This window comes from Cylas formicarius, unplaced genomic scaffold, assembly GCF_029955315.1.
Source record: "Cylas formicarius isolate icCylForm1 unplaced genomic scaffold, icCylForm1.1 PGA_scaffold_1__22_contigs__length_36826433, whole genome shotgun sequence".
NCBI lineage: Eukaryota > Metazoa > Arthropoda > Insecta > Coleoptera > Brentidae > Cylas > Cylas formicarius.
Window position 1 is genome coordinate 6,608,777 of NW_026844264.1, and position 11,142 is coordinate 6,619,918.

The 11,142-nt window shown below is 38.0% G+C and overlaps 1 protein-coding gene across 3 annotated transcripts; it reads right to left on the reverse strand.

The window, feature by feature from the left end:
• Positions 1 to 2,763: 2,763 nt before the first annotated feature.
• Positions 2,764 to 10,683, reverse strand: LOC132697030 (RISC-loading complex subunit TARBP2-like). 3 transcript variants are annotated; one of them, XM_060662280.1, is made up of 5 exons: positions 10,062 to 10,678; positions 9,809 to 9,889; positions 9,547 to 9,733; positions 9,287 to 9,491; positions 2,764 to 3,083 (listed from the first exon to the last, which is right to left on the reverse strand). In XM_060662280.1, exons 1-5 carry the CDS (start codon positions 10,378 to 10,380, stop codon positions 2,841 to 2,843), a joined length of 1,035 nt encoding a protein of 344 aa, XP_060518263.1. In that variant the 5' UTR covers positions 10,381 to 10,678; the 3' UTR covers positions 2,764 to 2,840. The 3 variants fall into 3 exon arrangements, with proteins under 3 accessions (XP_060518263.1, XP_060518264.1, XP_060518265.1); XM_060662282.1 differs by lacking the exon at positions 2,764 to 3,083 and adding an exon at positions 8,288 to 8,386 and having other exon boundaries at positions 10,062 to 10,683; XM_060662281.1 differs by lacking the exon at positions 9,809 to 9,889 and having other exon boundaries at positions 10,062 to 10,664.
• Between the last annotated feature and the right edge of the window lie 459 nt (positions 10,684 to 11,142).

An 11,142-nucleotide genomic window follows, 5' to 3' on the forward strand; every position in this document is an offset into this window, starting at 1 on the left:
TTAATCTAGCGATGGGCCAAAGCATATGTCGCAGAATCGCAAAGTGTGCACTTAGAAACAGTGAGGTGTCATTACCCTTACCGAAGCTGTAGTCATCGAAAAAATCTGCAAAATCTTACGCAGAACTACTGAGGAGCGTAAAGAGTGAAATTAATAAAAAAAAACTGAGAAAATCACAAAAGACGGCAACCTAGTCCTAACGATAGGCTGCAGACATAGCGGACGCCCTAATAAAAACCATCAGTGAAAGCGAGGCGAATACCATTCTGCTCGTGAAGAACTTTGACGCTATTACTACCAGCGAGGAGACTGTTAATTAAATTGAGACGTACCTAACCGCCCATGCCAGAATCAGGTCCCTCAGACCATCATATAAAGAAACACAAGAAGCCACAGTGTTTCTCACGAAAGAAGTGGCAGAGTGGTAAAAGAGCTAAAATCGTATCGTGTTTCCGATGCTGGAATATGGGACACGTGGCGAAAAACTGTCGCGGCCCAGATAGATCGAAAACGTGCATCAAACTTCGGAAAGGAAAGCCCAGTATATAGGAAAGCAGCAACAAAAACTACAGCGTAAATTTCCCTCCCAAAATGCTAGAAGTAAACTTGGGCAGAAGATATGCCGCCCACGATATGCTTCATGTGATACGACAGAAGGAGGTGGACGAGGAAAACCTGTCCGACCACAACTACATCTTCTTCAATATTGATGAGATCAGTAAAGAGGTAAAAGCGTAGACCTCCGAATACAAAAGCACGCCGGCTGGAACATAGAGGAAGCAAAAATGGAAAACTTTTTGCGTGCTCTGGGAAAAAAATAGAAAGCTAACTTTACCAGGACATCATCGCGAACGCCAACAGCAACACCTTTAAAATCAGAAAGGACTCAGGCGAAAAAAGAAACCTTCGTACTGCTGGATACTGCACTAAGAAAAAAGTGACTGAACAAAAAACATATCATGACCAGAAAAAAAAATCACGTAACGCTAGTCAAGAGGGAAAAAACGATGCTATAAAGCGGTAGAAAGAAAAGGGAGCATCCGTTAAAAAGGCAATCCAGGAAGCCAGGAAAAAAGGGTTTGGGCTATAAGATAGCGACAAAAACATTTTGCCTGAGACGCCCCTGCTTTTTTTCCCCAGGAAGAAAAAATTAAGTGGTCCCCAATAGAGGTAAACCAAAACGATATTCCTCTCTTCAATTTTCACAATAGAGGAAATTAAAGAAGCATCCAACAAATTAAAAACAAGAAGAGCTCCTGGAGCAAATCGAATTCCAGCCGAGATTATAAGGAAGGTGCATTGGAGAATTTCCAAAAATATGGAAAAGAGCAAAGCTTGTGCTTTTGGAAAAACAACAGAAACAAGTAAGAAGTAAACCTTCATATCGAAGGATATTTTGAGTAATTAATTAAAGAAAGACTCGACAGTAGACACTTGACGTGAAAATGCGTTTAACTCTGTACCGCGGCAGGGAATAATAAAAGTACTTAGGAAAAAAGCATAGCTCTGTACCTGATGCGCATGGTGACATGTTACCTCAAAAACAGAGAGCATCGATTCTCAGTCCCTTTCTCTGGAATGCATGCTAATACGAGGTAGTAAAACTAGATATGCCACGAAATGTTAAAATTATCGGATATGCGGACCTCGCTATCACAGGAATGCTTGTAACGATAACAAATACAGATGTATTGTTAGTTGACAGAAGAGTTAGTCAAACCGAATCACTATCGACGTCATGGACATTTCAATAGAGACGGAACCGCGATAAAATACCTGGGCTGGGACGTCGGGCACAGCTGTAATGAAATTAAAGCCTAAACTTGATGAAATAACCTCAGCTAAACAAAGACTGCTAAGCAGCGTGATCCACTCAATTATGCTACTTACTGCAACTTCCTGGTCAGGTATATTCAGCAAAAAACATTAAAGACTGCTTGTTAGACTATCATCAGGACATGATCGACAAGTGAACTTTTTGATAATTGGCTAAAAAATTCTCCTTAAAATATCCCACTAGGCAGCCTAATAGTATATGATAATGCTAGTTAGCATAACACTTTAGCTAAAAAGTACCAACGATCTGCAGCAAAAAAGAAGTATTGCAAGAGTTTCAACATGACTTATTTTGAAGATATTTGTATAAAAAAATAACTAAGTTTTAAGAACAGTAATATGCCCTTCAGATTACCACCTTATCACTGCAAATTTAATCGTATAGTAATAACCCAAAAGTCTCTGCCGATGTTGATGTAATTAAAACCCAGGGTGAATTAATACCAGACAGCAGTTGAAAGTTGGAGAGAATATGTTAATCAGGTACTTGAAGTGAAAAATGATTATACAATTTTACAATTAATTATATCCTTGCATGATAGGATAACACAAATTCAATACAATAGAATGTATTAATATATTTTGTGTTTTCAAATATAGATCAAGTAAATAAAAGATTACATCGAAGTGAGGATTATATGAATCTAAATTGCAACAAATGTAATTGTAAAATTATAAAAAAATGTACTGTTTACAATACAACTTTATTTCCGATTACTCAGATGAACTACAGTCGGTTGAGTCCACAGAAGTAATACACCCTTATTGCAGTATTTGTACCATGTTATCAACTTGTCGTTCTGTTGAGGTTCTGTGAGGTCGAAAAGTGCTTCCCCTCATATTAGGAGTAAGGGCTGAGGTTTGTAAATAAAACCATGGCATTCGAAATGCAGATCGTTTAAATTAAACAGATAGAAACAAAAAAACTAATAATAAAGTAATTATAATGAAAAACAAAACATATGCCAACTCCAGCATTAGTAACAAAAAACTAAGTATAATGACTAAATTACTTCGCGTTTCACATCAATTTGCATAAAGCACTGGATTGTTTCGAATGTCTGTTTGAGCAGCCGTTGTCGTGCTTCCGCCAGCGTGCTCCCGTAGGCTATGAGGACAAAAGTGGTGTCAATATTGATATCCAGTGAAACCATTGGCGGGTTCTCCTGAATTATCGATGTTTGGTATTCTAATTCCAGTTTTTCGAGAATCTGCCGAAGGTTTTCTTCCGAAACATCTTCGAAATACTGAAATTATACGTGGGTGAGAAATTGTAGCTATAGCGTCAGAGTTCTCGGTAATTTTGAAAGTTTACATCTTTCTGAAAGGTTTCAACCCCGCGGAGCGTTATATTAAAAAATAGCTAAAAAATTCGAACATTTTAAGTTATGGGTGTATAATTTAATAAATAAAGCTCATGGTTGAGGAATACAGGACACAAATGCTCGTAGCTGTTGCTGTCTGGTATTCCGCAAACATTGATCCGCTATTTTCGTGTAAAATACTGGAACTAAATTTACATTACATTAAGATTATCTATTTTGCATTTAATAATGCTTTGCCTTCTACAAAACTCCGGCTTCCACGTTACATTTTAAATATGATAATAGTACATTTGAATAACGAGTGCTTATTAAACGAATGACTTAAAAAGGTTATGAAATGGCATATTTTGAGAAAGTACTGAAATAAGAATGCCGACAATCCAAACTTCCTGATAATCTATCAGCGGCCATGTCAGTCGGTAGGGATTTCAAATCTCGCGGATGCGCACATTAAATGGTCCTTAAAATTTTCTTTATAATTACTCCATAAGTTCCTGTATTATCGGCATATCTTCAGTATTTTATATGGGTCAAGCGCTTACAGATAACAATGCATTGGTTACATTGGTATTTGGCAATTATCTAGAAAATATAAAACTAAGCCGAAATGATTGTTTCAAAGATTAGGGAGTTTTATTTCGTTTGCTGAACATACCAATCAAGCTGGTAACGGTGCTTTGAAAATGTTGTCGCGCTAAAATAATGTTACCGTCGCTGATTTGAGCAAGTTTTGGTTAGTTTGAGCAAGTTTTTATTATTATTATTACTAAGAATAAAATGCAGAGGAAAACCTATTATGCACATTGATAGTTAGTAACACAACACATATAATAAACATTTAGTTATTGCTGTGAAACAATGCACTGTCCAAGTGACGTTTAAATACAGACAAGTTCGACGCACAAACAACACCTGGGGGTAAACTGTTCCAATAATCGAAAGTCCTGTTACTTATAAAATACAGGCGATGTGAAGTCCTGAATTGTTCCTTCCTTATTTTAAATGGATGACCACGTAGGCGTTCATCATTGCTTAAGACTACAAGGGGCATGTCAGATGGAAATTGGTTATGCGCAAATCTATACATTTGAATGTATAGGTATACGCAGCCGACGCTGACTTAATGTTGGCAGATTAAGTATTTTGAGACGGTCATCGTAAGGTGTATGTCTAAGCTGAAGTGGCTAGCGCGTAGCGACTCGTTGCACTTTTTCCAGAACATCACAGTCACGCAATAGCCATGGGTTCCAGACTGGGGAAGCAAATTCCAGGATGGGGCGAATGTAAGTGGTGAAAAGCCTGCAAGCGATGCGAGGACTAGGATTTTTAGAAGTCTTTTTTGACAAAAATAACGCGCAGTTTGCTTTCTTTGCAATATTTGATACATGTGCAGACCACGCAAAATCGTTAGTTACTGTCACACATAGGTCCATCTGAGAAACGACACTTGACACAAAGTTTCCATCGATATAATAATTCAAACCGGGATTGTTCTTGCCAACATGCATCACAGAGTACTTTTGAGCATTCAGCGGCAATAGTCAAGTTGAACACCACTTGGAAATAGTATTCTAGTCTCTCTGCAATACGTCCGTATGTGTTGAAGGATTTCAAAATAATTTAGTGTCATCAGCATAAGGGCTCACATGCTGGAGAGCAAATTCACGGTGTACAGTAAGAATAGCACTGGTCCCAGCACCGATCCCTGGGGAACACCACTAGGCACGTTTTGTGTCAGTGAAAAAGCGTTACCAATGCGAACTCTGAACGACCGGTGGCTTAAGAACGCCGCTATCCACTCTAACAGTTTACCCCCTACTCCGACCTTTTCAAGTTTGAATAACAAGCGTCGATGTGGCACTTTGTCGAAGGCTTTGCTGAAATCGAGGTAAATAATATCCACCGGATCACCTGAGTCAAGAGATGATGTCCAGTGATTCAAGCATGTCAATGTATTTGATATGACAGACCTGCCGGGAACAAAGCCATGCTGCAATGTAGGTATAATATGGCAGTCGATCAAAAACGGTAGCAGCTGATTTACTATAAGGCGTTCAAGATCCTTACATATAATTCACACTAGGCTGATAGGGCGGTAATTTGAAACATCGAGCTTATCACCCTTTTTATAAATCGGTGTTACATTTGCGGATAACCAGTGGGTTGGGAGTGTGGCGCAGAGTCCAAAGATTTTCTCAAAATAATATAAATAGGCTCTGCAAGCACAGGGGCACTCGCTTTTAAGATTTTACTGGAAATTCCATCAGGTCCGGGAGCAGAATATTCTTTTAACTCAGAAAGAGTTTTCTTCACGTCCTCTTGGTCAAAGTGAATGTCTTCTAATAAATCTGAATTTATGGGACCCTCATAGTGAGATGGTAGATTAGCTGGTTCATCAGCAAAGACACTAGCAAAATATGAAGCAAATTCATTTGAAATGAAGTCCTGGTTATAGGAGACCTCTCCCGAGACAGAAAGGGATACCTTAGACGATACGTGTTGTCTGACATAAGAATAAAACGCTTTGGGCCGATTTGAGGAGGTCATTTTCGAATGCTGACTTTGTCTCTCTAATCTCCAAGGATAAACTATTAGAAACTCTTCTGTGCAAAGCATAATCGGAAGCAGAGCCAGAGGCCTTAAATCTACGCCACAGAGCTCTCTTATGTTTTATTTGTTTGAATAGATGTCCAGTTAACCAAGGTTTCTCAGAATTGAACTTAATAAAATGAGTTTTGGAGCTTGTGCCTATGTAATTATAATTAACGTCGTTATCAGGAATGTTTCATGTGTGGTGGAAAAGGTCTGCAGCTAATCTTGCATAATTTGTCCTGCATAACATTTTGCGATTATTGACCCGCTTGGGATAACATAATGCTTGAATACAAAACTCAATAACGACATGATCAGATTTTCCAATTGGGGAATCAAGCTCCAATTTGTCAAGTAAATTGGGATCCGGAGTAATTACAAGATCAAGAGTTGACGGAGCGTCGTTCTCTCGGAAGCGCGTGTGTTCTTCAACAAGTTGACTAAGATTACTGACAAAAAAATCTAGGAACATGTATTCCATGGAAGTGGGGGCAAAGTCGTTTAAAGTAACAGGCCAGGATATTCTTGGGAAATTAAAGTCGCCAGCAATAACAGGGTTGACGGAATTTGTGACAAAATTGTTCATGGATTGTAAGAGCTGAAGATTAGAATCATTATCAGTATCGCTCGGCCTGTATACACAGGTGAGTGAAAAACGAAAATCAGAACTGGTAAATGACAGACAAACAGCGTCCACCATCTGACCCATCATTAAATCTAAGAGCTTGATCCTGTAAGTACCGACAATATGATCAGCAACGTAAACACAAGCGCCGCCACCCCGCCTGCTAGGTCGATCGGAACGATAAATTGTATATCCTGGAATAGATATGGTGCAATCGGAAATGGAAGGCTTTAACCAGGTTTCGGTTATTAGACTACAGACAGGTTTAACGGAACTCATAAGCAACAAGAAGATCAAATTTGGCAGGCAATGAGCAAATATTGGTGTAAGCAATAGGCAAGGAAACGACGCTTACTTGTTTGGAGCCGAGATGTTGACGATTGAAGGCACACCTTTAATATATTTGATTGTTAACTGCTTTTCACCTCTTTCGTGTCTGTCCTTCAGTTCCTTCCTTTTCTGCTCCAACAAGTTGCGCTGAGAGGGCGTTTGGTCGTCAAATATCTTAACATTCCTAAACGGTCCAGTAAGAAGCTTGTTTTGCTGTTTTAGGATTTTTCTAACCACTTCAGGATTTCCAACTACGACCTTTAGCGGTCGGATTCTAGAGCTTTCCCCATCAGGATGAAGGGCTCCCAACCGAAACACTGAGACATTTAGAACTTCATTTGTTATCTGATGTATAATCTCCGTTGCCGATTGCTTATCTTGATCTGGATCAGACTGGGGAAGTTTTGATATGATAATATATTACCAGAGCATTTAAGGCGCTCATACGCTTCAGATAAGATCCCCTCCTGTAAGTCAGGGGTGGGAGGAGAACTAGTTGAGTTAGCGATCGCAGCCTCAAGAGCCACTATGCGACTGTTGAAGGTTGTTTCCATTCTCTCCAACCTCTTATTCAGCTCATCCAACTGTCTACCTCTTGCCTCAAGTTTTTTAACTAGTTGATCAAGCTTATCCTCCTGCTTGCTGCATTTATCGCAGAATATTCTAAATTTTTTTAGTTTGCTGCGCGTCATACAAGAAGCTGCCTCCTTCGACAGCCCCACACAGTTGGCATGCAAGTCCCAGTCACAACCACTGCACTTAACACTGGGCCTTTCAGAAGACAGCAATGTATTGCACTCCTTACAGGACATCGCGTTTTATATTGATCGGTCCTGGTAGCGGCGAAAGTGAACGGGAGCCAGAAAAAGTTATATCTTTTTTGAACGCCACAAAAAGTCGAACCGGGCTGGCGGTAATCAAATGTGTTTAATCTAAACAGCTAACTAAGAGTAGTTTCACGCAATACACAAAAGTCGTAAGCGCGCAGCTGACGTAGATATATAAGCGAGTATGAAACAGATCACTTAACTAAGTTTTAGCAATAAGAATCAACCACGGGTATTAGTTGCACGCAAAAACTAATCAGAGCAACAGCACAGACATCCGCACGCGTCGTGGATTGCTTTGTTTTTGTGAGTTTTTGAAAGTGAAAACCTGTCTTAGGACAATATTGTAAACACAGACAGAGAAAATGCTGTAACGGTGTGAAGTTTGTAATAAACTTGGTGGTTACGATTTCAATGTGTCATTTAATGGGTATGCAGGCGTGTAATGTTCGTGCATAGTATTATTTATAGTTGTAGATTTCGAAGAAACGCTTATGTCAGATGCGGTATGCATTACTAGGATTTGCAGAAAATAAAATCGTTAAGACCAAAAGCTGGAATTTGTAGCAATCACTTCGATATAGTGAAATTATTATAACAAATGTTTTTTCAAAAATACTTAATGCTTCGGTTTTTAGACCACAGAAATCAAGGTACTACACTTATCTTAATTTGAATATGGAATATTAAGTGTTTTATTTGTATATAATTCATTTAACATTCTTCCTTGAACAGATACAAATTGTTCCTCCTTAAATTAAAATAGATATTCAAAATGTGGTTTTATTGGATTTCTAGTTTGTCGAAAAATTCACTTTTTCAAGAAACAGAGTTGACCGGGTTGGGTATTTCTGAAATAGATATTCAGAATTAAAATTGATGAGAAAACTTGGAGAACCGTAGTTTTTGATGGTTGCTAATTTAGTAATATTATCAATTCTCCACTTTCGATAAAAATCAAGGAAGCAATGAAATTGTTAAAGAAACTAGTAAATACTATCAAGACAATAACAATAATTCAGATATTGAAAATAAAAGAATTGTTGTCTGCACTTATGTATTTGAAAATCATCTAAAATATGCACAGAATCAAGAATGCAAATAGAAAAAAATGTGAAAATTAGGCTTCAAGTACTATTTGTTCCGAGTAACGAAAATTTTATTGAATATGAAAAGTCTCAACAGCAACTAGATATTAATAAAAGAAAGTAATGGACAAGGAAATTGAAGTTAAATAAGTTAAGGAAAAAGAAAAGAGAAGGTGACAAAGCAATTCCTAATAAAAATGTAAAATTCGACTAGTGACAGAACAAGATGGAAACAAGAATTGAATAGCATTCCTTACTTAAATCAATATAAGTGCAATCAAAATTAAAAAAAAAAAAATGCTAAAGAATTTTTGCCTATATTCGTAATAAAGTTGTTTTGTGTTCCGATTTTCGTTTTGTATGACCTGCGTTTCTCTACCTAACCAGTGTTTCATTTTTGGTAGTAAAAATTTATTACACATGAAAGTTAAAAGTGTAGTTAACTAGTCATTTGACAGCATTGGGTTGTTTGATAGGCAGCACGATTGTCAACCTGATAGTCAGATACTCTGTTGCAGTCATAGTGGTCATAAGGTTAGTAGAAAATAGCCTTTTTTAATCCGATTTGGACTAAAGGCAATTTGATGTTAATAAAATAATACTCCGTATATATTTCTAAGTTTGACCTTTCCAGGTCGCTAAGAACTGTCAGTCTTCACTCACCCTTTCAAAATCATCCTTGTAGGTGAGGTTTCTTTGTATCATCAATTTTTTTAAAGTGTGAGACATGCAGCTGACTTTTACAGTTTTATCGGGAATGACAGCACGAATCTCATTGTATTTAATAATCGCTTTAGAGTCTTGCTCAGTGAGGGCGTTGCGGATATCTTCTACTTGTGTTGTCAGTTCTGGTAGAACGCTTGTCACCCTATTCAGAAACAAATTTAGGACGAACCTTTGTTCAACGATTCCCCTCCACTTACATCTCCAGCATTTCTTTGGCCACCAACTGTTTGGCCATTTTTTTACTGTTGCCTTTAGCTTGTGCGGTCAAGGACGCGATTCTACATTCGTAGGTAAATTCCCTCGCATGGGGAGGACCGACACAAGAAATTTCGGTGAATACGGGAGGAGGCGCCTTGTTTTCAACACAAAGGTTTTGCAAATTTACTGGAAGAGACAAATTTAATGTTAATAGTTAAAATTTGTGACAAAAATGAAGTATCGGGGGATTTTAGTGCTTACCTATTGGTTGTTTTTCTGGGATACTCATAAAACGTATTTTTTTCATTTCTGGTTCCCCAGTATTATTTACACCAACAATTTCTAGAATAAGTAAAAGCAATAGAATCTCCCTTTTTGTTGAAAAAAAAAAAGATTTGCCAGTTTTAAAAAAATTAGAATTCAAATTTTAAGAAACTTTTCTTAATTAAATCTTTGTTTTTAGCAAAAACACCAACATTTAGGAACATAATATGAATTACCGCGCAATACGTACCAATACAATTAATAGTAGACTTGAAAGAGCTATCTGTGTTCTCTAAAGCAGCCTTAAATGTGGTTACCGGATTATTAGCGGGATTGTATACACCCATTTCTTTCAATTGCATCAAAGCGTTGTGGGCAGCTTCGTGCTTACCGATTTGTTTCGAAGATCCGCTTCCTTCAGCCTCTATACCCCCTACAGACACTACAAAATCGAACCGGTTCAAGTGGGTTCCAGATATACTTCTCACGATTTTATAATCAGGCGGTGCAAAGCCTTTCTTTGTTGCTAACTCTTGTAGTACCATAACGGGGGTTTTAGTGTTCTGCATATTTTAAAGTAATGTTTTTCAAGTATATATTTACAACAGTAAGGTTAGGAGCATAGATCATTTTTTAACAAGTTTACCGGTTTCTTTCTTTTTCTTTACTTCTAGTGGGCACGACTGCATAAGGTCATTCGGCCAGCTTACACAATTTTCCACAATATTCAGATATGCTAAAGAATGCCTTCTTAAGAGAAGGGTCTGGACCAATCCATCATCCTCCAGGTTATTTAACGTATACAAAAACGGAAACACCTTCTAAATAAATTGTCATAAAATGACGACCGATTCTTCAAACGGCTCCCGCAATTATCTTATACGGGACATCCGATCCCATCCGGCCTGGTTACCAGCGTGAATACAAGACATCGGAAACCGTGTTAACATTCACCTCATGGAATTACACATCACAAATCCGTGTACATCCGCGTAAGATGAACACTACTTCCCAAACTTTTAGGCACTACATCTCTAACACTTCGGATAACAAATATACGTAACAATATTGTCTTTAAGGAACATTAATTTCCACCGATTTCTACAAACTTTTGGAACCGGGCAGGAGCAACGTCCGCCATGTGCAATGGTTCGCTCGAAAGTCGGTTTACCGGTTTACAATACAATTATGCGTTTCACAAACACTGTTGGGCGCGACTGCTAAGATCATTTGCCGGCCGACTTCCGTCGAAGATTTTCGTTTTTGGTCAAGACCAACACGTACGAAGAAGAAATATAATCAAAATTTGCTCAGCTAGCAAAAAAAAAAAA